The sequence below is a fragment of the Oncorhynchus tshawytscha genome, linkage group LG16 (genome assembly GCF_018296145.1).
Source record: "Oncorhynchus tshawytscha isolate Ot180627B linkage group LG16, Otsh_v2.0, whole genome shotgun sequence".
Lineage (NCBI taxonomy): Eukaryota > Metazoa > Chordata > Actinopteri > Salmoniformes > Salmonidae > Oncorhynchus > Oncorhynchus tshawytscha.
The window spans coordinates 75903516-75930895 of NC_056444.1; the positions used below are offsets into that span (position 1 = coordinate 75903516).

At 46.9% G+C, this 27380-nt stretch overlaps 1 protein-coding gene across 3 annotated transcripts in view; it reads right to left on the reverse strand.

Moving 5' to 3' along the window:
* The window catches only part of LOC112215234 (zinc finger protein 385A), a 149122-nt gene that overhangs the window by 32934 nt on the left and 88808 nt on the right, over positions 1-27380 (reverse strand). The window contains exons 1-2 of one of the 3 annotated variants that reach the window (XM_042299653.1): positions 18310-18584; positions 9940-10050 (exon numbers count right to left, since the gene is read on the reverse strand). In XM_042299653.1, coding sequence (XP_042155587.1) covers positions 9940-10050; positions 18310-18351 — 153 coding nt within the window. In that variant the 5' untranslated portion in view covers positions 18352-18584. The other 2 variants (XM_042299652.1, XM_042299650.1) reach the window with 2 other exon arrangements.

Genomic DNA, 27380 nt, shown 5'->3' on the forward strand with positions numbered 1-27380 from the left:
TCCTCGGAAGAATGTCACTGGTGGTAAATTGGGTACGTTGTAGTATCGTCGTTGTGTGGTAGACTGGATACGTTGTCCTTCAAGCCCACGTTTACAGCTGCTGTTGCTAACTCAACGGCTAGGATGTCTCACTTCTTTAGTGAATAAGAGTTCAAAGTTTATACCATTCACAACCAAAGCTCACGCTGAGGTTGGCTTAGTTCTGTAGTTGACATGTTAGTCCTTTTCAACGTATGGACCATCATCCTATTGTCCTCAGAACAGATAGTTACATTTTCGTCAAGGGCTTATATAGTGGAGGGAGAGGAGGGTGTGTTTCATAGTTTATAACCCATGTCTCTTCACAGAGGCGGGCCACTGATTGAGCAGAGCTCTAACTTCATGAAAACCCAAATCTCTTATTTGGAAGCTAAAATAACATTTCATCTTTTCACAAATAGTGTCACATTTCAACAATTAAATTGCACAACAATTCCATGTGAATCTGATAACTAGAATGTGTAGACTTTCCCAGATACCGTTTATGTCGTCCTGTCATCAGTCATAATGTCTCAGATGACAACTGAACTGACATCATATTCATTAAGTACCAACGCATATTTTCAATTGGTTCTATTACCCGAAATATGGTTCCTTTCCCCCCACTTGTTTGATGTTCTCAGACTCTCTATGATTAACAAAGGCTAAGAAAGGCTATTAACAAAGGCTATTCTTCAGTAGAGTCAAGAGAGAGAGGGGAGAAAGGTATTTATGGGGGGGTCATAAACCTTACCCACAGGCCAACATCATGACAGATGTCTTATCTGCATAACATGCTTATGTGATATACTCGTTATTAGAATGTTTCCCTTCGGACACTGGTGTTGGCAGTTGCACTTCTTCCTTCAACTGGGGCCCAGTCACCTGGGGCCCAGAGAGGGGAGAGGTCAGGCTTGTCTTTCACATGTCCCTGGTGCTATGCAGAATATCAGAAAGGGAAGAGGACAGGAGAGAACATTGTCTTCATTTGTGAATGTGTTACCTATTCTTAAACCATGTGAAGGGATGACGTGATAAATGGGGAACCAATTACTTGTCTCCACAATGTCTGTGCGCCAGTCACTCCCTCCTTTGGCATTGGGGGAGGTGTATGGCAGTGTCTGGAACCATTGTATGTCCTCTCTGATGTTGCACTTATCCTGGGATAGTGTATGACCTAGAGGCTCACTCCCCTCAGTGAGCTTGTCCAGGAGTGGGATAAAGAAGGGGTTTTACTTGAGATGGGAGTATCTGGAGTTGACAATTGATTTATGCCATTGGTTGAGTTAGTATTTTTGTTTTATGAGTACCAGGATTGAGATCGGAACCTCGTCTTAGGGGCCAAACTGAACGATAATATATAGCGAATGCTATCTGGCTACGGGATACTGCTTTCTCATTTATAAAGTCTCACCTTGTGACCCCTTCCAAACATCTGTGGTTTGTTATGTCGACTAGGGGGTGGATCTTTGCTATAAAAGATCTCAGTAGCCTTTGTGTTGGCGCTCTCAACGGATCATCAGAGATGGTGATTCGTCGACCAGCCATCGCTATTGCAAAGCTCTCACTACTAAAGATTTAGTTTAAGTATAACTCTGACTTGTGTGATATCTTTGTCTCTCCTCATTTGATAGTAAAGAAATGAACCACCACAGGCTACACACTTCGATCTTGTCTGTTTAGATAAGGTCAAATGTGATGTCAAACATGTATGTATATTTCTTTCCAGAATACCATTCCACTCGGTCAGAGCGGATACTCGGTCAGGGCGGATACTCAAAACTAATTTGACTGGGTCAACCACAATATGTTTTTAAAAAGTGCCACACTTTTACCAGCAGAGCCACACAGGATCTTGAGTGTCTTATGGAGGGCTCTACCTCTGTGGCCTGCACAGCTCTACTGCTGCCTAGAAGAAACCAGCTCTGCACCACAAAAACCACACAGAGGCCATGTTTGTAGGCTGTTCAGTAATACTAGATGTGGGTTACTGGACACTTCCTCTAGGTGTGTTATGGGACACTCCCTAGCCTGCGTGTGGATTTGTGTGCAGCAGTAAAATCTGCATCTGATTTATATATGCCACAGGATACTATGCCCATAACTGCCAAGGTCCAATACTCCGCTATAGGCCAACAGACTAAAGGGACTTTCTACTGATGGATACACTGATAGTGTGATTTGCTACAGTAAGATGAAGAGAGGCCTTCTAAAGCATTCAGAGAATGTTGGTGATACGAGACATTATTAAACCATTTTTTTTTTTGCTTTAAAAAAAACATGTTGCATTCATGCACACTGCATTACAACATGACACATCTAGATAAACCTATACCCTATGTTTTGCTTTTTCACATTAAAAACACCTGGAGATAAACTCTACCATATGGATAGACAGATGAAAATGCGGTTTTTAGCAGAGTGGATGATTCACATTAATCAGACTATAGAAGAGAAGGTGGTCTAAAAACCTGATGCTGCTGCACAGACTTCATGTGTGTCACAAATGGCACCCTATCTCCTATGGGCCCTGGTCCAAAATAGTGCACTTCATAGGGTGCCATTTGCAACACAGATTTTTAACATTTTAGCAGATGCTCTTATCCAGAACAACTTGCTCAAAGGCACATTGTTGGCTCTGGGATTCAAACCAGCAACCTTTAGGTTACTGGCCTAACACTCTAACCACTAGGCTACCTGCCTCCCTAGACTTCAATGTCATTGGGTATGCTTATGTGAAATCAGTTTCCATACCCCCAAGAACATCCTAAGTCAACTTTCCCATGTTGATCTGGGGGAGAGAAAATCCCTTTGAAATGTGGAGGAAAATCCTATTTCATGCTCTCAGCTTGCTATCCCTTTTCCAGGCCGTCAATGTAAATAAGAATTTGTTCTTCTTAATTGACTCGCCTGGAAAAATAAAGTTTAACTCAAACAATTGCCTAGCAACACTCTAGGGCCATAACTTCAGTACTGTACTACAGACCTGGGTTCAAATACTATTTGAAATAATTTAAAATAGTTTATCTGTGCTTGATTGAGCTTACCTGTTGCATTGGAATAAATAGAAAAGTCCCCAAAATACAAAATCTTGCCCATCTTGCACGTCAGGCAGGCTACAGCATACACATTCAAATATTTCATATGGTATTTGAACCCATTTCTGCTGTACTACATCTCACACACAACTCTCACTTGGGCTCGAAAAAACAGACTCCAATGAGGCCCCCACTGCCAAGCCACAACATAACACAAACAGACACAAACAGAAGCACCAAACACGACAGAAACACAAAGAGATATATGCATCCCCTCCATGGTGTCACCACTTTTCCCCCAGAGAAATAAACAAAGAGATAAAGAATAGCAAAAAGAAAAATAGCCATCTAAACAGAGTGTATATAGTGGTAGTAGGTGTCCTGTATGGTGGGTTGTGGTAGTAGGTGTCCTGTATGATGGGTTGTGGTAGTAGGTGTCCTGTATGGTGGGTTGTGGTAGTAGGTGTCCTGTATGGTGGGTTGTGGTGTCCTGTATGGTGGGTTGTGGTAGTAGGTGTCCTGTATGGTGGGTTGTGGTAGTAGGTGTCCTGTATGGTGGGTTGTGGTAGTAGGTGTCCTGTATGGTGGGTTGTGGTAGTAGGTGTCCTGTATGGTGGGTTGTGGTAGTAGGTGTCCTGTATGGTGGGTTGTGGTAGTAGGTGTCCTGTATGGTGGGTTGTGGTGTCCTGTAGGTGTCCTGTATGGTGGGTTGTGGTAGTAGGTGTCCTGTATGGTGGGTTGTGGTAGTAGGTGTCCTGTATGGTGGGTTGTGGGTAGTAGGTGTCCTGTATGGTGGGTTGTGGTAGTAGGTGTCCTGTATGGTGGGTTGTGGTAGTAGGTGTCCTGTATGGTGGGTTGTGGTAGTAGGTGTCCTGTATGGTGGGTTGTGGTAGTAGGTGTCCTGTAGTAGGTGGGTTGTGGTAGTAGGTGTCCTGTATGGTGGGTGAGTTGTGGTAGTAGGTGTCCTGTATGTGGTAGTAGGTGTCCTGGTGGGTTGTGGTAGGTGGGTGGGTTGTGGTAGTAGGTGTCCTGTGGTGGTGGGTTGTGGTAGTAGGTGTCCTGTATGGTGAGTTGTGGTAGTAGGTGTCCTGTATGGTGGGTTGTGGTAGTAGGTGGGTGGGTGTGGTAGTAGGTGTCCTGTATGGTGGGTTGTGGTAGTAGGTGTCCTGTATGGTGGGTTGTGGTAGTAGGTGTCCTGTATGGTGGGTTGTGGTAGTAGGTGTCCTGTATGGTGGGTTGTGGTAGTAGGTGTCCTGTATGGTGAGTTGTGGTAGTAGGTGTCCTGTATGGTGGGTTGTGGTAGTAGGTGTCCTGTATGGTGGGTTGTGGTAGTAGGTGTCCTGTATGGTGAGTTGTGGTAGTAGGTGTCCTGTATAGTGAGTTGTGTGCTGTTGTGAATGGTGGGTTGTGGTAGTAGGTGTCCTGTATGGTGGGTTGTGGTAGTAGGTGTCCTGTATGGTGGGTTGTGGTAGTGGTGGGTTGTGGTAGGTGTCCTGTATGGTGGGTTGTGGTAGTAGGTGTCCTGTATGGTGGGTTGTGGTAGTAGGTGTCCTGTATGGTGGGTTGTGGTAGTAGGTGTCCTGTATGGTGGGTTGTGGTAGTAGGTGTCCTGTATGGTGGGTTGTGGTAGTAGGTGTCCTGTATGGTGGGTTGGTAGTAGGTAGGTGTCCTGTATGGTGGGTTGTGTAGTAGGTGTCCTGTATGGTGGGTTGTGGTAGTAGGTGTCCTGTAGTAGGTGTCCTGTATGGTGGGTTGTGGTAGTAGGTGTCCTGTATGGTGGGTTGTGGTGGGTAGGTGTCCTGTATGGTGGGTTGTGGTAGTAGGTGTCCTGTGGGTGGTGGGTGTGTGGGTTGTGGTAGTAGGTAGTAGGTGTCCTGTATGGTGGGTTGTGGTAGTAGGTGTCCTGTATGGTGGGTTGTGGTAGTAGGTGTCCTGTATGGTGGGTTGTGGTAGTAGGTGTCCTGTATGGTGGGTTGTGGTAGTAGGTGTCCTGTATGGTGGGTTGTGGTAGTAGGTGTCCTGTATGGTGGGTTGTGGTAGTAGGTGTCCTGTATGGTGGGTTGTGGTAGTAGGTGTCCTGTATGGTGGGTTGTGGTAGTAGGTGTCCTGTATGGTGGGTTGTGGTGGGTTGTGGTAGTAGGTGTCCTGTATGGTGGGTTGTGGTAGTAGGTGTCCTGTATGGTGGGTAGTGTGGTAGTAGGTGTGTCCTGTATGGTGGGTTGTGGTAGTAGGTGTCCTGTATGGTGGGTTGTGGTAGTAGGTGTCCTGTATGGTGGGTGGGTGTGGTAGTAGGTGTCCTGTATGGTGGGTTGTGGTAGTAGGTGTCCTGTATGGTGGGTTGTGGTAGTAGGTGTCCTGTATGGTGGGTTGTGGTAGTAGGTGTCCTGTATGGTGGGTTGTGGTAGTAGGTGTCCTGTATGGTGGGTTGTGGTAGTAGGTGTCCTGTATGGTGGGTTGTGGTAGTAGGTGTCCTGTGGGTGGTGAGGTTGTGGTAGTAGGTGTCCTGTATGGTGGGTTGTGGTAGTAGGTGTCCTGTATGGTGGGTTGTGGTAGTAGGTGTCCTGTATGGTGGGTTGTGGTGTCCTGTAGGTGGGTTGTGGTAGTGTGTCCTGTATGGTGGGTTGTGGTAGTAGGTGTCCTGTATGGTGAGTTGTGGTAGTAGGTGTCCTGTATGGTGGGTTGTGGTAGTAGGTGTCCTGTATGGTGGGGTGTCCTGTGGTGGGTTGTGGTAGTAGGTGTCCTGTATGGTGGGTTGTGGTAGTAGGTGTCCTGTATGGTGGGTTGTGGTAGTAGGTGTCCTGTATGGTGGGTTGTGGTAGTAGGTGTCCTGTATGGTGGGTTGTGGTAGTAGGTGTCCTGTATGGTGGGTTGTGGTGGTGTCCTGTATGGTGGGTTGTGGTAGTAGGTGTCCTGTAGGTGGGTTGTGGTAGTAGGTGTGGGTTGTGGTAGTGTGTGGTGGGTTGTGGTAGTAGGTGTCCTGTATGGTGAGTTGTGGTAGTAGGTGTCCTGTATGGTGGGTTGTGGTAGTAGGTGTCCTGTATGGTGGGTTGTGGTAGTAGGTGTCCTGTATGGTGGGTTGTGGTAGTAGGTGTCCTGTATGGTGGGTTGTGTGGGTGTCCTGTATGGTGGTAGTAGGTGTCCTGTATGGTGGGTTGTGGTAGTAGGTGTCCTGTATGGTGGGTTGTGGTAGTAGGTGTCCTGTATGGTGGGTTGTGGTAGTAGGTGTCCTGTATGGTGGGTTGTGGTAGTAGGTGTAGGTGGGTTGTGGTAGTAGGTGTCCTGTATGGTGGGTTGTGGTAGTAGGTGTCCTGTATGGTGGGTTGTGGTAGTAGGTGTCCTGTATGGTGGGTTGTGGTAGTAGGTGTCCTGTATGGTGGGTTGTGGTAGTAGGTGTCCTGTATGGTGGGTTGTGGTAGTAGGTGTCCTGTATGGTGGGTTGTGGTAGTAGGTGTCCTGTATGGTGGGTTGTGGTAGTAGGTGTCCTGTATGGTGGGTTGTGGTAGTAGGTGTCCTGTATGGTGGGTTGTGGTAGTAGGTGTCCTGTATGGTGGGTTGTGGTAGTAGGTGTCCTGTATGGTGGGTTGTGGTAGTAGGTGTCCTGTATGGTGGGTTGTGGTAGTAGGTGTCCTGTATGGTGGGTTGTGGTAGTAGGTGTCCTGTATGGTGGGTTGTGTAGTGGTGGGTTGTGGTAGGTGTCCTGTATGGTGGGTTGTGGTAGTAGGTGTCCTGTATGGTGGGTTGTGGTAGGGTGTCCTGTATGGTGGGTTGTGGTAGTAGGTGTCCTGTGATGGTGGGTTGTGGTAGTAGGTGTCCTGTATGGTGGGTTGTGGTAGTAGGTGTCCTGTATGGTGGGTTGTGGTAGTAGTGTGTGGTAGGTGTCCTGTATGGTGGGTTGTGGTAGTAGGTGTCCTGTATGGTGTCCTGGTTGTGGTAGTGGTAGTAGGTGTCCTGTATGGTGGGTTGTGATAGTAGGTGTCCTGTATGGTGGGTTGTGGTAGTAGGTGTCCTGTATGGTGGGTTGTGGTAGGTGTCCTGTATGGTGGGTTGTGGTGTCCTGTATGGTGAGTTGTGGTAGTAGGTGTCCTGTATGGTGAGTTGTGGTAGTAGCTGTCCTGTGAATGGTGGGTTGTGGTAGTAGGTGTCCTGTATGGTGGGTTGTGGTAGTAGGTGTCCTGTATGGTGTAGTGTCCTGTATGGTGCCTGTCCTGTATGGTGGGTTGTGGTAGTAGGTGTCCTGTATGTGGGTTGTGGTAGGTGTCCTGTATGGTGAGTTGGTAGTAGGTGTCCTGTATGGTGGGTTGTGGTAGTAGGTGTCCTGTATGGTGGTTGTGGTAGTAGGTGTCCTGTATGGTGGGTTGTGGTGGTAGTAGGTGTCCTGTATGGTGAGTTGTGTCCTGTGGGTTGTGGTAGTAGGTGTCCTGTATGGTGGGTTGTGGTAGTAGGTGTCCTGTATGGTGAGTTGTGGTTGTAGGTGTCCTGTATGGTGAGTTGTGGTAGGAGTGTCCTGTAGGGTGAGTTGTGGTAGTAGGTGTCCTGTATGGTGGGTTGTGGTAGTAGGTGTCCTGTATGGTGGGTTGTGGTAGTAGGTGTCCTGTATGGTGGGTTGTGGTGGGTGGGTTGTGGTAGTAGGTGTCCTGTATGGTGGGTTGTGGTAGTAGGTGTCCTGTAGGTTGTGGGTGTCCTGTATGGTGAGTTGTGGTAGTAGGTGTCCTGTATGGTGAGTTGTGGTAGTAGGTGTCCTGTATGGTGGGTTGTGGTAGTAGGTGTGGTGGGTTGTGGTAGTAGGTGTCCTGTGGTGGGTTGTGGTAGTAGGTGTCCTGTATGGTGTCCTGTATAGTGGGTGTGTGGTGGGTTGTGGGTAGGTGTCCTGTATGGTGGGTTGTGGTAGTAGGTGTCCTGTAGGTGGGTTGTGGTAGTAGGTGTCCTGTATGGTGGGTTGTCCTGTATGGTGGGTTGTGGTAGTAGGTGTCCTGTATGGTGGGTTGTGGTAGTAGGTGTCCTGTATGGTGGGTTGTGGTAGTAGGTGTCCTGTATGGTGGGTTGTGGTAGTAGGTGTCCTGGTATTGTGGGTTGTGGTAGTAGGTGTCCTGTATGGTGGGTTGTGGTAGTAGTGTCCTGTGGGTGGTGGGTTTTGGTAGTAGGTGTCCTGTGTGGTGAGTTGTGGTAGTAGGTGTCCTGTATGGTGGGTTGTGTTGGTGGTTGTGGTAGGTGTCCTGTATGGTGGGTTGTGGTAGTAGGTGTCCTGTATGGTGGGTTGTGGTAGTAGGTGTCCTGTGAGTGGTGGGTTGTGGTAGTAGGTGTCCTGTATGGTGGGTTGTGGTAGTAGGTGTCCTGTATGGTGAGTTGTGGTAGGAGCTGTTGTGAGGTGGGTTGTGGTAGGTGGGTTGTGGTAGTGTCCTGTAATGGTGGGTTGTGGTAGTAGGTGTCCTGTATGGTGGGTTGTGGTAGGTGTCCTGTATGGTGAGTTGTGGTAGGAGCTGTTGTGATGGTGGGTTGTGGTAGTAGGTGTCCTGTATGGTAGGTGGTAGTAGGTGTCCTGTAGGTGAGTGTTGTTGAATGGTAGGGTGTCCTGTATGGTGGGTTGTGGTAGTAGGTGTCCTGTATGGTGGGTTGTGGTAGTAGGTGTCCTGTGTGATGGTGAGTTGTGGTAGTAGGTGTCCTGTATGGTGGGTTGTGGTAGGAGCTGTTGTGAATGGTGGGTTGTGGTAGTAGGTGTCCTGTATGGTGGGTTGTGGTAGTAGGTGTCCTGTATGGTGGGTTGTGGTAGGAGCTGTCCTGTAGGGTGAGTTGTGGTAGTAGCTGTCCTGAATGGTGGGTTCTGGTAGTAGCTGTCCTGAATGGTGGGTTGTGGTAGTAGGTGTCCTGTATGGTGGGTTGTGGTAGTAGGTGTCCTGTATGGTGGGTTGTGGTAGTAGGTGTCCTGTATGGTGAGTTGTGGTAGTAGGTGTCCTGTATGGTGAGTTGTGGTAGTAGGTGTCCTGTATGGTGAGTTGTGGTAGGAGATGTTGTGAATTGTGGGTTGTGGTAGTAGGTGTCCTGTATGGTGAGTTGCAGTAGGAGCTGTTGTTAGTGGTGGGTTATGGTAGTAGGTGTCCTGTATGGTGGGTTGTGGTAGGAGCTGTTGTGAATGGTTGGTTGTGGTAGGAGCTGTCCTGTAAGGTGAGTTGTGGTAGGAGCTGTCCTGTATGGTGGGTTGTGGTAGTTGTTGTTGTGTATGGTGGGTTGTGGTAGTAGCTATCCTGAATGGTGGGTTATGGTAGTAGCTGTCCTGAATGGTGAGTTGTGGTAGTAGCTGTCGTGTATGGTGAGTTGTGGTAGTAGCTGTCGTGTATGGTGAGTTGTGGTAGTAGCTGTCCTGTATGGTGAGTTGTGGTAGGAGCTGTCCTGTATGGTGGGTTGTGGTAGTTGTTGTTGTGTATGGTGGGTTGTGGTAGTAGCTATCCTGAATGGTGGGTTATGGTAGTAGCTGTCCTGAATGGTGAGTTGTGGTAGTAGCTGTCGTGTATGGTGAGTTGTGGTAGTAGCTGTCGTGTATGGTGAGTTGTGGTAGTAGCTGTCGTGTATGGTGAGTTGTGGTAGTAGCTGTCCTGTATGGTGAGTTGTGGTAGTTGCTGTCCTGTAGGGTGAGTTGTGGTAGTAGCTGTCCTGAATGGTGGGTTCTGGTAGTAGCTGTCCTGAATGGTGAGTTGTGGTAGTTGTTGTTGTGTATGGTGGGTTGTGGTAGTAGCTGTCCTGTATGGTGGGTTGTGGAAGGAGTTGAAGGTTACAGGGTTGGAGTGAGTATGTCAGAAGTTCTATAGTGTGCTGTACCTCAGAGTTGAAAGACATTACAGGGTTAGAGTCAGAGTGAGTATTCTGGTTGTTGGTAGGAGCTGTTCTGTACCTCAGAGTTGAAGCGTATCTGGCAGACGTTACAAGAGATGATGGGCCTCTTGGTTTTCACCAGTGGAATGCCGAAGGTATGGTTGATCACCGCCTTCTGCACTGGGTCCATCTGTGTGTGTGTGTGTGTGAGAGAGAGAGAGAGAGAGAGAGAGAGAGAGAGAGAGAGAGAGAGAGAGAGAGAGAGAGAGGAGAGAGAGAGAGAGAAAGGATAATCATGAGACAGGGAAATTATGTATAGGCTACTGTACATCCCTGTCTAGTCCAGTATCTAGCCCAGCGACCAGTCCAGTGTCTAGCCCAGTGTCTAGCCCAGCGACCAGTCCAGTGTCTAGCCCAGTGTCTAGTCCAGTGACTAGCCCAGTGTCTAGTCCAGGGACTAGCCCAGTGTCTATCCCAGTGTCTAGTCCTGAGTAGTACTCCAGACCAGTGTTCTCCTGACCCTAACCTAACCCTGTTCATCTGACCCTCTTCACCTGACCCTGTTCACCTGACCCTGTTCACCTGACCCTGTTCACCTGACCCTGTATAGCCTAACCCTGTATAGCCTAACCCTGTATAGCCTAACCCTGTTCACCTGACCCTGTTCGCCTAACCCTGTATAGCCTAACCCTGTATAGCCTAACCCTGTATAGCCTAACCCTGTTCACCTGATCATGTTCACCTAACCCAGTTCACCTGACCCTGTTCACCTGACCCTATATAGCCTAACCCTGTATAGCCTAACCCTGTTCACCTGACCCTGTTCACCTAACCCTGTTCAACCCTAACCCCCTGTTCACCTAACCCTGTAAAGTTCACCTAACCCTGTTCACCTAACCCTGTATGCCTAACCCTGTTCACCTGACCCTGTTCACCCCTGTATAGTATAGCCTAGCCTAACCCTGTATAGCCTAACCCTGTTCAACCCTGTTCACCTGATCATGTTCACCTAACCCAGTTCACCTGACCCTGTTCACCTGACCCTATATAGCCTAACCCTGTATAGCCTAACCCTGTTCACCTGACCCTGTTCACCTAACCCTGTTCACCTAACCCTGTTCACCTAACCCTGTAAAGCCTAACCCTGTTCACCTAACCATGTATAGCCTACCCTGTTCACCTAACCATGTACACCTAACCATGTATAGCCTACCCTGTTCACCTAACCCTGTTCACCTAACCATGTTCACCTGACCCTGTTCACCTAACCCTGTTCACCTAACCCTGTTCACCTGACCCTGTTCACCTAACCCTGTTCACCTGACCCTGTTCACCTAACCCTGTTCACCTGACCCTACCATGACCCTGTTAACCTAACCCTGTTAACCTGACCCTGTTCACCTGACCCTGTTCACCTGACCCTACCATGACCCTGTTAACCTAACCCTGTTAACCTGACCCTGTTCACCTGACCCTGTTCACCTAACCCTGTTCACTTGACCCTGTTCACTTGACCCTGTTCACCTGACCCTGTTAACCTAACCCTGTTCACCTGACCCTGTTCACCTAAACCTGTTCACCTGACCCTGTTCACCTAACCCTGTTCACCTGACTCTGTTCACCTGACCCTGCTCACCTAACCCTGTTCACCTGACCCTGTTCACCTGACCCTACCATGACCCTGTTAACCTAACCCTGTTCACCTGACCCTGTTCACCTGACCCTGTTAACCTGACCCTGTTAACCTAACCCTGTTAACTTGACCCTGTTAACCTGACCCTGTTCACCTGACCCTGTTAACCTAACCCTGCTAACTTGACCCTGTGTGTGTATGTGTGTGTGTGTGTGTGTGTTTGTCTGTGTGCAGCAGCCAAGCAGACCAAAGTATTATTTGACAACTGTTAAAGTACTACAGCTGTCATTACACTCTGTCATAAATGAAAGACTCCATACAGCTCTGAGACTCCAAAAAGCTCTGAAAGACTCCAGAAAGTCCTAAAAGACTCCAAAAGCCCTGAGACTCCAAAAGCCCTAAGACTCCAACAGCCCTGAAAGACTCCATACTGCTTTGAAAGACTCCAAAAGGCCCTAAAAGACTCAAAAAGCTCTGAAAGCCTCCAAAAAGCAATTGATTCAGCAGGCTACTGGCATTACAAACCTAGCTGAAACACTGCTGTAGCTCTGTTGGCATAACTTTTATAGATAACTGTGACACCTTTTGTAAACAGAAGATGCGCTCCAAGAATGACGGATTCCATCCAAATCATCTTGGTTCCTGGACCCTGTCCACGCGTTTCAAGGCTGCGTTGAGACAATGACTTAATAGTGACCCAAACCCTGCTCAGATAATCCCCACCATTTGTGTTGCTGAGTTATAGTGTTGCTGCAAATGTACATTGTCCGAGGGTGTTGGCATAATGTGTTGTATTGTAGATATGTTGTGGTAGAGTAGTGTGTAATAATGTGTTGTATTGTAGATATGTTGTGGTAGAGTAGTAAGGAATAATGTGTTGTATTTTAGGCAGGGCGGCAGGGTAGCCTAGTGGTTAGAGCGTTGGACTAGTAACCGGAAGGTTGCAAGTTCAAACCCCCGAGCTGACAAGGTACAACTCTGTCATTCTGCCCCTGAACAGGCAGTTAACCCACTGGTAGTACCTCCCTGTTTCAGTCTGTTTTCATACAAAATTCAAAAGGCACTCGCACATCTTTGTTGCTGAATAAGATGAGAACAGAGAAGAAACCCGCACACTGCTCTTGACAGTGTCACTGTTCCTTTATAAGCTTTGCATATTGGCCTATCAGATGGGGTTGGAGTCAAGGGAAATAAGTAAGTGTTACCAAATATAACAATGTGCATTTCATAAATATAAGTGTGTAAATAAAATGTATTAAACACATTTGTAAAACCACAATGACCCATCAAGCAGGTTTTCATTGGGTACAGCGCAAGAAAAATTGAAAATGAGGTCGTGCTTCTCCGTTTCAGTTCGGTATCTTCCGTTTGGTGCCTAATATACACTTCAATGGTTTGAAAGCTATGTGGGCTGGTGCAGCTGCTTTGTGAGGGAATGACCGCACGCAAATTGTTTCAGCTGGGATGTCCATCATGAGGATGTTAGGCCTGTAAGGCCCCTCAGCATAAATGGAACTGACTAGCTTTAGCTCCAGGACAACGCTGTGCAGGGAAATAAGTCCCTAGTTAAACCACAGTCCCAGACACAAAGAGACAGGAAATCCAGTCAGCCTGTCCTGTGGTCTCTGAACTGAACAGAGTCCACAACCCTTATCTGAACCATCATTTATTCTTGGGCTCATATTTAATTGACAGCGTTAGCAGATGATACATCGTTGGTGTGGATTTTGACTAAACAGAGCCAACGGTCTAGCACTTCATTTTGTGCAGCCTACGCTGTAGCATTGGCATGCAGCTTCACTGAACAAAATCAAACTTTATTAGACCGTTTTGAATTACATTTCCATTCCTTGACATGTCTTCGTAAAAATCATTTTTAAACCTTAAGTTACTCAGACAGTTACTGAGACATAAATCTCTCTCAACTCGAGTGTAAAAAAGAAACTCATTTTAGATTGTACATTTAGATGATAACCATACATTTCTTCTCATTGTCTTACAGCCAGAGCGAGCCACGTATACAAACTGCTTAAGTTGGCTGGAGAGACGGCCGAGGGGAGAGGCTGAAATGAATACGCTCTTAAGTCAAACAAAAACAATTTGGAAATCTGCACTGGGATTGTAACCAGGCAACCCAAAATGGGAAAAACTAAACAGATAAGAGGAACAGAGAGAGAGAAGGCTGAGTCAGGGAGCAGAGTGACAGCACAGACCATCTGTAGAGAGAGGAGAGGAGAGGAGGATCAGGCTCAGCGCCGGACATCCTGACATCTCATATTCTTATCTCTTCTGGTCCTCTTCCCCCTCTTTCTCCCTCTCGTCTTTCTCCCTCCCCCTCTACCCCACTCATCCAATTTCCCAGAACTTATCTCTCATCTCTCCCAGCCTTTTCTGGGTCTGCTGTCCACATGGAAACACACAGGAAGAGAGGATGGATCATGGCCAGTAACGCTGGACTCTGATGACATAGTGTTCCTGGACCTCCAGAAATATACGACCCCCTGCAGCCAGCTTGGTCATTGATAAATGCTCTATAACGGGTATTAAAAGAACAGAAACCGCAGCTCTAAACTAATCCTGTTTCATAGCCATATATCCTGCAAATGAAAACAAACACCACTTCCACCAAATGTTGATCAAATGCACATGTAACCCTCACACATGAACAAAGCTCTCGCCAGTGTGTGTGTGTGTGTGTGTGTGTGTGTGTGTGTGTGTGTGTGTGTGTGTGCATGCGTGCGTGTGTGTCCAGTTTAATGAGAGTTTAACAGAACAGTACTGGGTGGTTGAGTCACTGAGTCCAGGCCAGTATTTTGGGTGGTGCTCCACCTCTCTTCACTACGTCTGGGTGGAGGTACAGTCAAACAGTGGGTTAGGGTTAGGGTTGAGTCACTGAGTCCAGGCCAGTATTTTGGGTGGTGCTCCACCTCTCTTCACTACGTCTGGGTGGAGGTACAGTCAAACAGTGGGTTAGGGTTAGGGTGGAGTCACTGAGTCCAGGCCAGTATTTTGGGTGGTGCTCCACCTCTCTTCACTACGTCTGGGTGGAGGTACAGTCAGACAGTGGGTTAGGGTTAGGGTTGAGTCACTGAGGCCAGGCCAGTATTTTGGGTGGTGCTCCACCTCTCTTCACTACGTCTGGGTGGAGGTACAGTCAAACAGTGCTCAAGTCAACAGGTACTTCTCAGTCACTGCTCCACTGCCCTCTGATCTCCAGTAAAACGTTTGTCCAGAAAGAGAGTGGTTTCCATGGTTTCCATGGTTTCCGTGGTTTCCAGGTGTTCGATGCCAATCCATTTGCTCCGTTCCGGCCATTATTATGAGCCGTCCTCCCCTCAGCAGCCTCCACTGACGAGCACACACACACACCATAAAGGGGCATCATTCACTCACTCAGACACAGTACAAGTCAACAGTCCAACACACCTCTCTTCTCCTAATAGTGTGTTTTAAAGGGACAATTAGCAGTATAAATTAATGATATGTAGCAATTCATTCTTAACTTATAAATGCCTCATGAGCTTAGTTTAATTGTTGTACCCCATCAGAACCCAAAATAGAAGCTTGTTTTACTCCAATGTTTGTAAACAAAGTAAATGTAAACAAACACTGTACAGCCTCAAAATATGGTCAAAACTATAATGTTGATATCATGAATGGTCAGTCCATGCATCCATAGCTCTGTCTATGAATTTGAGAGTGGTTACATTTCTCCCGCCTCATCCCTCATGTTTTTACTGAAACTGTGACACTGAGTGAGCTTTGTTATTGTTTCAACTGCTGAATGGTCATTCAACAGAAAACAGAATCACAACCATGTCTGTAAAACAGCCCAAACACCGGCATACCACACATCTCTCAAACACACAGCCCAAACACCGGCATACCACACATCTCTCAAACACACAGCCCAGACAGCAGCATACCACACATCTCTCAAACACACAGCCCAGACAGCAGCATACCACACATCTCTCAAACACACAGCCCAGACAGCAGCATACCACACATCTCTCAAACACACAGCCCAGACAGCAGCATACCACACATCTCTCAAACACACAGCCCAGACATTAACATACCACACATCTCTCAAACACACAGCCCAGACATTAACATACCACACATCTCTCAAACACACAGCCCAGACAGCAGCATACCACACATCTCTCAAACACACAGCCCAGACATTAACATACCACACATCTCTCAAACACACAGCCCAGACATTAACATACCACACATCTCTCAAACACACAGCCCAGACAGCAGCACATACCACACATCTCTCAAACACACAGCCCAGACAGCATTAACATACCACACATCTCTCAAACACACAGCCCAGACAGCAACATACCACAGCCCAGACATTAACATCTCTCAAACACACAGCCCAGACATCATACCACACATCTCTCAAACACACAGCCCAGACATTAACATACCACACATCTCTCAAACACACAGCCCAGACATTAACATACCACACATCTCTCAAACACACAGCCCAGACATTACCATACCACACATCTCTCAAACACACAGCCCAGACAGCAGCATACCACACATCTCTCAAACACACAGCCCAGACAGCAGCATACCACAAAAACACACAGCCCAGACATTAACAGCAGCATAAACAACTGCACCACACCTCTCAAACACACAGCCCAGACAGCAGCATACCACACCTCTCAACCACACAGCCCAGACAGCAGCATCTCAAACACACAGCCCAGACAGCAGCATACCACACCTCTCAAACACACAGCCCAGACAGCAGCATACCACCCCTCTCAAACACACAGCCCAGACAGCAGCATACCACACCTCTCAAACACACAGCCCAGACAGCAGCATACCATAAACACACACAAACACACAGCCCAGACAGCAGCATACCACACCTCTCAAACACACAGCCCAGACAGCAGCATACCACACCTCTCAAACACACAGCCCACCTCTCAAACACACAGCCCAAACAGCAGCATACCACACCTCTCAAACACACAGCCCAGACAGCAGCATACCACACCTCTCAAACACACAGCCCAGACATTAACATACCACACACTCTCAAACACACAGCCCAGACATTAACATACCACACATCTCTCAAACACACAGCCCAGACAGCACATACCACACATCTCTCAAACACACAGCCCAGACAGTGACATACCACACATCTCTCAAACACACAGCCCAGACAGCAGCATACCATCCCTCTCAAACACACAGCCCAGACAGCAACATACCACACATCTCTCAAACACACAGCACTAAACAACTGCATACCACACCTCTCAAACACACAGCCCAGACAGCAGCATACCACACCTCTCAAACACACACCCAGACAGCAGCATACCACCCTCTCAAACACACAGCCCAGACAGCAGCATACCACCCCTCTCAAACACACAGCCCAGACAGCAGCATACCACACCTCTCAAACACACAGCCCAGACAGCAGCATACCACACCTCTCAAACACACAGCCCAGACAGCAGCATACCACCCTCTCAAACACACAGCCCAGACAGCAGCATACCACACCTCTCAAACACACAGCCCAGACAGCAGCATACCACACCTCTCAAACACACAGCCCAGACAGCAGCATACCACACCCTCTCAAACACACAGCCCAGAAACAGCAGCCCAGACCACACCTCTCAAACACACAGCCCAGACAGCAGCATACCACCCTCTCAAACACACAGCCCAGACAGCAGCATACCACACCTCTCAAACACACAGCCCAGACAGCAGCATACCATCACCTCTCAAACACACAGCCCAGACAGCAGCATACCATCCCTCTCAAACACACAGCCCAGACAGCAGCATACCACCCCTCTCAAACACACAGCCCAGACAGCAGCATACCACCCTCTCAAACACACAGCCCAGACAGCAGCATACCACACCTCTCAAACACACAGCCCAGACAGCAGCATACCACACCTCTCAAACACACAGCCCAGACACCTCTCAAACACACAGCATACCACACATACTCTCAAACACACAGCCCAGACAGCAGCATACCACACCTCTCAAACACACAGCCCAGACAGCAGCATACCACACCTCTCAAACACACAGCCCAGACAGCAGCATACCACACCTCTCAAACACACAGCCCAGACAGCAGCATACCACACCTCTCAAACACACAGCCCAGACAGCAGCATACCACACCTCTCAAACACACAGCCCAGACAGCAGCATACCACACCTCTCAAACACACAGCCCAGACAGCAGCATACCACACATCTCTCAAACACACAGCCCAGACAGCAGCATACCACCCCTCTCAAACACACAGCACTAAACAACTGCATGCACCACAATAAGAGCCAAGGATTTTTCTCACTTTTCTCTCTCGCTGTGTTCCTTTCTCTCTCTCTCCACTTCTTTTCTTTCTCTCTTTCTTTCTCTTTCTCATATTCCTTCCCTCTATCGCTCTCTCTCTGAAGTGTGCGTTTATCATTGCCGTGAAAGATGAAATGTTTCAGCTGTGGCGCTAAACATAAATTCCAACTATACACTGCTCTGTTTCATGCTGTGACAAGAGGAGCAACAACTCCACCATGCCAGACGAAACATCCTTTGAAGCCCAACGTGTTTGCATGTGTGCCCGCCAGCGTGCAAGCGTGTGTGTGTGTGTGCATGCGTGTGTGTACCGAAGTTTCTGCTTTTGAGTCCTGCCCAGGCTTAGAGTATCTCAACATGAAATCACTCGCCTCTGTCCCATATCTCTCTGTATTCAACACTACTGCTGCTTCTGGTTCTATACTCACCCTCTTCTCCTGTTCTGAGTCGGCTGGATCTTTAAGCTGCATGGTTCCAGAGACACACTGAGGGAGTGTGTCTCTGTCTCTTCACTCTGGTATAAACTCAGTAGTTAATGTATCTAGTGGTGCTTTCCATCCATCTCTCTCTCTTTTCTTCCTCTCTGTCTTTAATCCTTTTGTCTTGTGTCTCTATGTAGCTCCAGTGTTTCAAGTTTTTGCCATAAGGAACATCTCTGTTCTTTCTCTACTGACACATCACCTAGCTAGCAAGTGTCTGTCTCATCTACTCCTCTCTCTCTCTCTCTCTCTCTCTCTCTCTCTCTCTCTCTCTCTCTCTCATCACATGCAAACTCAAAAATTACACACATCAGAACTCATTCCACTTAAAGTGCTAAATCATAGTCTGTTTCAGGGTCCTTTGGGGGAATATTCATCAGGAGGTCTCAGAAGAGGGGCAGGATTATATGTACCATGTGAGATTAGACCTTCCACAGTTTAGACAGATATAGAGAGCACCTGAGGCTCTAGTATTAGTGAAAGTAGTTTGAAGGGAGAGGGAGGGAGAGGGAGGGACAGAGAGAAAGCGAGAGAGAGATAGAGAGAGAGAGGGAGGGACATAGAGAGAGCGAGAGAGAGAGAGAGGAACATAGAGAGAGAGAGGGGGAGGGACAGAGAGAGAGAGGGGGAGGGACAGAGAGAGATAGAGAGGGAGAGAGAGAGAGAGAGAGAAGGAGGGACATAGAGAGAGCGAGAGAGAGGGAGGAACATAGAGAGCGAGAGGGAGGGACATAGAGAGAGAGAGAGGGAGGAACATAGAGAGAGGGAGGGACATAGAGAGAGAGAGGGATGGACAGAGATAGAGAGAGAGAGAGGGACAGAAAGAGAGAGAGAGAGAAAGGGAGGGACAGAGAGAGAGAGGGACAGAGAGAGAGATAGAGAGGGAGGGAGGGACAGAGGGAGAGAGAGAGAGAAAGAGACAGAGAGAGAGAAGGAGGGACATAGAGAGAGGGAGGAACATAGAGAGAGGGAGGAACATAGAGAGAGAGAGAGAGAGAGAGAGAGAGAGAGAGACAGAGAGAGAGAGAGAGAGACAGGGGGAAAGATAGAGAGGCAGGGACAGAGAGAGAGGGGGACAGAGAGAGAGAGAGATAGATAGAGAGACGGGGGAGGGACAGAGAGAAAGAGAGACAGGGGAGGGACAGAGAGAAAAAGAGAGAGAGAGAGAGGGGGGGAGGGACAGAGAGAGAGGGGGGGGGTCAGAGAGAAAGAGAGGGACAGAAAGAGAGGGACAGAGAGAGAGAGAGATAGAGAGGAGGGAGGGACAGAGAGAGATTTAGAGAGGGAGGGACAGAGGGAGAGAGATAGAGAAAGAGGGAGAGAGAGGGAGGGAGGGACAGAGAGAGAAATAGAGAGGGAGGGACATATATATAGAGAGAGAGAGATAGAAAGAGACAGAGAGAGAGACAGAGGGAGAGGGAGGGACAGAGAGAGAGAGAGACAGAGACAGAGAGAGAGAGAGAGAGAGGGAGGGACAGAGAGAGAGAGAGGGGGTCAGAGAGAAAGAGAGAGAGAGAGAGAGGAGGGCATGGAGAGAGAGCGAGGGAGAGGGAGGGAGGGACAGAGAGAGAGACAGAGAGAGAGAGAGAGAGGGGGGGGACAGAGAGAGATAGATAGAGAGAGGGGGGGTCAGAGAGAAAGAGAGGGACAGAAAGAGAGGGACAGAGAGGGAGGGAGGGACAGAGAGAGATTTAGAGAGGGAGGGACAGAGGGAGAGAGAGAGAGAGAGGGAGGGAGGGACAGAGATAGAAATAGAGAGGGAGGGACATATATATAGAGAGAGAGAGATAGAAAGAGACAGAGAGAGAGACAGAGGGAGAGAGAGAGGGACGGACAGAGAGAGAGAGAGAGAGAGAGAGAGAGAGAGAGAGACAGAGAGAGAGAGAGAGAGAGAGAGAGGAGGTGCAGGTGGGGGCTACAGCAGGTAAGATTCAACAAGTCTGCACATGGCTCTCATGATCAGACAGCTTTGTTGTAAATTCCTGAATCTGCCGCCTGAGCGAGACAAGTGTGTGTGTGTGTGTGTGTGTGTGTGTGTGTGTGTGTGTGTGTGTGTGTGTGTGTGTGTGTGTGTGTGTGTGTGTGTGTGTGTGTGTGTGTGTGTGTGTGTGTGTGTGTGTGTGTGGCTTGCGTGGGCCACCTACCTACCTCAGCCTTTCACCTAGTACCACCAGTAGCAGCTGCTGCTGATAAATGATGCAGTGTCTCAAGGCAGACTGGGCCAGACAGGCACACAGCCAGGTGTAGAACATATCACATTGTAGAGGCATTCAAGTTACAGGTCATTGGGAGAAGACAGTCAGGCAGACCATTTAATATTAGAGGCTATGAAAAAGTATTTTTATTTAGCCTTCAGCTATCTCCTCAGACATATTGAGATCCTGCTTAATTTAAGTTACCAGCACAAAGAGCAATAAAAATACATCTAAGTGTCTTTGTCACATGCACCGAATACAACACCTAACCATGAAAGACTCATCTACAAGCCCTTAGCCAACCATGCAGTTTTAAGAAAATAGAGTTAAGAATAGATTTAATAAATAAAATAAAATGTTTAAAATAGAATAAAAGTAAGACAATAAGATAACAATAATTAGGGTATATATACGGGGAGGCTGGTCAATGCAAATAGTCTGGGTGGCCATTTGATTATATACCTGCTTATGTAGTAAACCCCCTACAGGCTACTGTACCATCACTGAAAGGCTTAACATTTGGTATCTCTCTCTCCCTAAATCTCAACTTTCAAAGTAACCAATAAAACGAATTTACTACTAACTAATGTTGTGCTTTTAGTTTTGCTGCTTTTAGTAATGCAGAGATTGGGGACATTGCCCTGTGCAGGGTGCCGTCTCTCTGCTGAGAAGTTAAACAGGTGTCCTGACTCTCTGTGGTCACTAAAGATCCCATGGCACTTATCATAAGAGTAGGGGTGTTAATCGTGGTGTCCTGGCTAAATTCCCAATCTGACCCTCATACCATCATGGCCACCCATTGGCTCCTTCATCCCCCTGCTCTCCCCTGTCCCCAGGTTTTTGTTGTAAATGAGAATGTGTTCTCAGTCAACTTACCTGGTTAAATAAATAAAACAGGCCTAAACGTTGGCCAGCTATGACAACAATCGAACAGTCACCAAGGATCGTTTTTAAAGGTCAACGACATGATTGTTTAATTAATATGGTTGAACTGTCATTAAGAAAAATATATAATGACCACAACAAACTATTTTCTACTGATCTCCTTTCACTGCGCAAGAAAACATTTCTCTCTCTCTCTCTCTCTCATTGATCCTATATGTACTGTTGTGCTATAATGGGCTATATGTACTGTTGTGCTATAATGGGCTATATGTACTGTTGTGCTATAATGGGCTATATGTACTGTTGTGCTATAATGGGCTATATGTACTGTTGTGCTATAATGGGCTATATGTACTGTTGTGCTATAATGGGCTATATGTACTGTTGTGCTATAATGGGCTATATGTACTGTTGTGCTATATATGTACTGTTGTGCTATAATGTATATGTACTGTTGTGCTATAATGGGCTATATGTACTGTTGTGCTGTAACGGGCTATATGTACTGTTGTGCTATAATGGGCTATATGTACTGTTGTGCTATAATGGGCTATATGTACTGTTGTGCTATAATGGGCTATATGTACTGTTGTGCTATAATGGGCTATATGTACTGTTGTGCTATAATGGGCTATATGTACTGTTGTGCTATAATGGCCTATATGTATGTACAGGCCAAGACGGACCCTTTCATATGCAACTAGAAGCCTCTATGGCAGAAGCAACAACACATGTATTGCACTGCCATAGACACAATGTAAAACCAAAACAGTTGAACAACTTCTAGCCAACATTCTAGACCCCACAGACTCGCCTCCCAACGGTTCCAAAAAAATACCTGTTCATTACCTGTCCGAGCGAATCCTCACTGTCACTGTCTGTCACTCAGCACTCAATTGCCTTTTGGTGCACACAATAGAGTAGTCCGTTTCTTAATGGTCCCTAATATGTAGTTGGTAAGGTTAAGTTGTCCTCTCCCAGCCTCTGCAACATCACCATCTACTGGTCAGCAGCAGTTAAAACTACCTGACTCTGAGTGCCAACCAACAGTATGCAGGCGTCAATAGATCCCACTGGAAATATATAGATATCCACCGTGCTAAACAGGAGTACTGGGAACGGATAGTTAGCAGGGTGTTTCACAGTCCTGAGCTGCATGGAGCCAAACTGAACTGACCAGGCCTGTGAGATGTAAATATCTATGTTGCTATGCTATGTCCCAACACTATACTATGTTGCTATGCTATGTCCCAACACTATACTATGTTGCTATGCTATGTCCCAACACTATACTATGTTGCTATGTCCCAACACTATACTATGTCGCTATGTCCCAACACTACACTATGTTGCTATGCTATATACCAACACTATACTATGTTGCTATGTCCCAACACTATACTATGTTGCTATGCTATGCCCCAACACTATACTATGTTGCTATGTGCCAACACTATTCTATGTCGCTATGTCCCAACACTATACTATGTTGCTATGTCCCAACACAATACTATGTTGCTATACTATATACCAACACTATACTATGTTGCTATGTCCCAACACTAATACTATGTTGCTAAACTATATCCCAACACTAATACTATGTTGCTAAACTATATCCCAACACTATACTATGTTGCTATGCTACGTCCCAACACTAATACTATGTTGCTAAACTATATCCCAACACTATACTATGTTGCTAAGTGCTAACACTATACTCTGTTTCTATGCTACGTCCCAACACTACACTATGTTGCTATGCTACATACCAACACTATATTATGTTGTTTTTCTATATCCCAACACTATACCATGTTGCTAAGTGCTAACACTATACTATGTTGCTATGCCCCAACACTATACTATGTTGCTTTTCTATATCCAAACACTATACTATGTTGCTAAGTGCTAACACCATACTATGTTGCTATGCTACGTCCCAACACTACACTATGTTGCTAAGTGCTAACACTATACTATGTTGCTATGCTACGTCCCAGCGCTATACTATGTTGCTATGCTTTGTCCCAACACTATATATACTATGTTGCTATGTCCCAACACTATACTATGCTGCTATGTCCCAACACTATACTATGTTGCTATGTCCCAACACTATACTATGTTGCTATGTCCCAACACTATACTATGTTGCTATGTCCCAACACAATACTATGTTGCTATGCTATATACCAACACTATACTATGTTGCTATTCTATGTCCCAACACTATACGATGCTGCTATTCAGTTAGTGCTAAATACGGCTGCTAGAATCCTGATCATATTACTCCAGTGCTAGCCTCTCTACACTGGCTTCCTGTCAAAGCAAGGGCTGATTTCAAGGTTTTACTGCTAACCTACAAAGCATTACATGGGCTTGCTCCTACCTATCTCTCTGATTTGGTCCTGCCGTACATACCTACACGTACGCTACGGTCACAAGACGCAGGCCTCCTAATTGTCCCTAGAATTTCTAAGCAAACAGCTGGAGGCAGGGCTTTCTCCTATAGAGCTCCATTTTTATGGAACGGTCTGCCTACCCATGTCAGAGACGCAAACTCGGTCTCAACCTTTAAATCTTTACTGAAGACTCATCTCTTCAGTGGGTCATATGATTCAGTGTAGTCTGGCCCAGCAGTGGGAAGGTGAACGGAAAGGCTCTGGAGCAACGAACCGCCCTTGCTGTCTCTGCCTGGCCGGTTCCCCTCTTTCCACGGGGATTTTCTGCCTCTAACCCTATTACAGGGGCTGAGTCACTGGCTTACTGGGGCTCTCTCATACCGTCCCTGGAAGGGGTGCGTCACCTGAGTGGGTTGATTCACTGATGTGGTCATCCTGTCTGGGTTGGGGCCCCCCCTTGGGTTGTGCCGTGGCGGAGATCTTTGTGGGCTATACTCAGGCTTGTCTCTGGATGGTAAGTTGGTGGTTGAAGATATCCCTCTAGTGGTGTGGGGGCTGTGCTTTGGCAAAGTGGGTGGGGTTATATCCTTCCTGTTTGGCCCTGTCCGGGGGTGTCCTCGGATGGGGCCACAGTGTCTCCTGACCCCTCCTGTCTCAGCCTCCAGTATTTATGCTGCAGTAGTTTATGTGTCGGGGGTCTAGGGTCAGTTTGTTATGTCTGGAGTACTTCTCCTGTCCTATTCGGTGTCCTGTGTGAATTTAAGTGTGCTCTCTCTAATTCTCTCTTTCTCTCTTTCTTTCTCTCTCTCGGAGGACCTGAGCCCTAGGACCATGCCCCAGGACTACCTGACATGATGACTCCTTGCTGTCCCCAGTCCACCTGGCCGTGCTGCTGCTCCAGTTTCAACTGTTCTGCCTTATTATTATTCGACCATGCTGGTCATTTATGAACATTTGAACATCTTGGCCATGTTCTGTTATAATCTCCACCCGGCAAAGCCAGAAGAGGACTGGCCACCCCACATAGCCTGGTTCCTCTCTAGGTTTCTTCCTAGGTTTTGGCCTTTCTAGGGAGTTTTTCCTAGCCAACGTGCTTCTACACCTGCATTGCTTGCTGTTTGGGGTTTTAGGCTGGGTTTCTGTACAGCACTTTGAGATATCAGCTGATGTACGAAGGGCTATATAAATAAATTTGATTTGATTTGCTATTCTATGTGCCAACACAATGCTATGTTGATATGCTATGTCACAACACTATATTATGTTGATTCAACAACTGAGACATAAACTGAACAACTTCCACAGACATGTGACTAACATAAATGGAATAATGTGTCCCTGAACAAAGGGGGGGTCAAAAAAAGGATGAGCCTGCAGGAAGGGTACAACATGAGTGAGGAGGATGTCTTCCTTATAACGCACAGCGTTGAGATTGCCTGCAATGACAACAAGCTCAGTCCGATGATTCTGTGACACACCGCCCCAGACCATGACGGACCCTGCACCTCCAAACCTCCGTTCCCATTCCAGAGTACAGGCCTTGGTGTAACGCTCATTCCTTTGGCGATAAACGCGAATACGACCATCACACCTGGTGAGACAAAACCGCGACTCATCACTGAAGAGCACTTTTTTGCCAGCCCTGTCTGGTCCAGCGACGGTGGATTTGTGCCCATAGGTGACGTTGTTGCCGGGGATGTCTGGTGAGGACCTGCCTTACGACAGGCCTACAAGCCCTCAGTCCAGCCTCTCTCAGCCTATTGCGGACAGTCTGAGCACTGATGGAGGGATTGTGCGTTCCTGGTGTAACTCGGGCAGCTGTTGTTTCCATCCTGTACCTGTCCCTGAGGTGTGATGTTCGGATGTACCAATCCTGTGCAGGTGTAGTTACACGTGGTCTGCCACTGCGAGGATGATCAGCTGTCCGTCTTGTCTCCCTTTAGCGCTGTCTTAGGCATCTCACAGTATGGACATTGCAATCTATTACCCTGGCCACATCTGCAGTCCTCATGCCTTCTTGCAGCATGCCTAAGGCACGTTCACGCAGATGAGCAGGGACCCTGGGCATCTTTCTTTTGGTGTTTTTCAGAGTCAGTAGAAAGGCCTCTAAGTTTTGATGATCAAAATGTACATTTTTCAAAAGTCTAACACTTTTTCCAATTGCTTGGATACAATACACATGAAGCTAAGATAATTTGTTCATTGAACTAAAATCACCTGTTCAAAATGACTTAAACATCAAAGTATTACCATTTCAGAATGAAATTCACACATTACACATCACACATTCACACATCTGAGATGACTGTCTGTTCATTTCATTACAATGATCTAACTATCAATTGATACAACTGCTCAAAATGGTAAGGTGCTGTTGCATTACTCTTAATGCATAGTTTTATAGAAATTGACAAACAATATTCCATGTTTAGATCATGAAAGTTTCAGGATAACGAGATCCATTGACACCAATTACCGTGAAACATGAACCAATTGAACTATATTATCTATGGATGTAATATTTCATCATCATTCTTTATCCGACACTGTTTCTATGGTCCCATGTACCACTTTTCCAGACCATGTTTTCAGATTTGACATTATTGTACGCTCACTGGCCACTTTATTAGGTACACCTATCGAGTACTGGGTATGACCCCCTTTTGCCTCCACAACAGCCTGAATTATTCATGGTGTTGTACGTTAAGAGATGCTCTTCTGCACACCACTGTTTTAAACAGCTGTTATTTGAGCATTTGTGGCCTTTCTGTTAGCTTGAATGATTCTGGACATTCTCCTCTGACCTCTCTCATTAACAAGATGTTTTTTCCCACAGAAATGCCTTTCACTGAGTGTGTTTTGTTCATCGCACCATTCTCTGGAAACTCTAGAGACTGTAATGGGTAAAAATCCCAGGAAGGCAACTGTTTCTGAGATGCTGGAATCACCATGTGTGGCATCAACAATCACACCACGGTCAAACTGGCTTAGATTACTCATCTTGCCTGTTCTAATGTTTGGTTGAACAACATCTAAAGCTCTCTACTCTATAGACTCTATATATTGAGTTGCAGGCAGCCACATGATTCGCTGTTCGAATGTAACTTTCCTTGATGAGCTAAATCAGGTCTGTAGAGCTGGCAATTTTTCTCCACGTGGAGGTGGAAGGTATATGATAGGCGCCCTCACGAACAAGCCGCCCTTCTCCAGGCCATGGATGACGCATGCAATGACATCAGGGCAGACCAGTGTCAGGCCTTGATTCGCCATGCCCGAAGATTCTTCCCAAGATGTTTGGCTAATGAAAACATCCATTGTGATGTGGATGAGAACCTGTGGCCAAATCCACAAGACAGGGTTGAGAGAAATATAGAAGTACAGTTATCAACCCTTTGTTTGGCTTTTTACAGTAAGCCAGGTGAGGAACACTGCAGTTGATGTTTTACTGTAGTTTTTTTATTTTTTGGTAGCTAATTATTTTTGCTTTGATTCAAAGAAACCTATGAGTAATTTTATTGTATTTTATCAATAAATG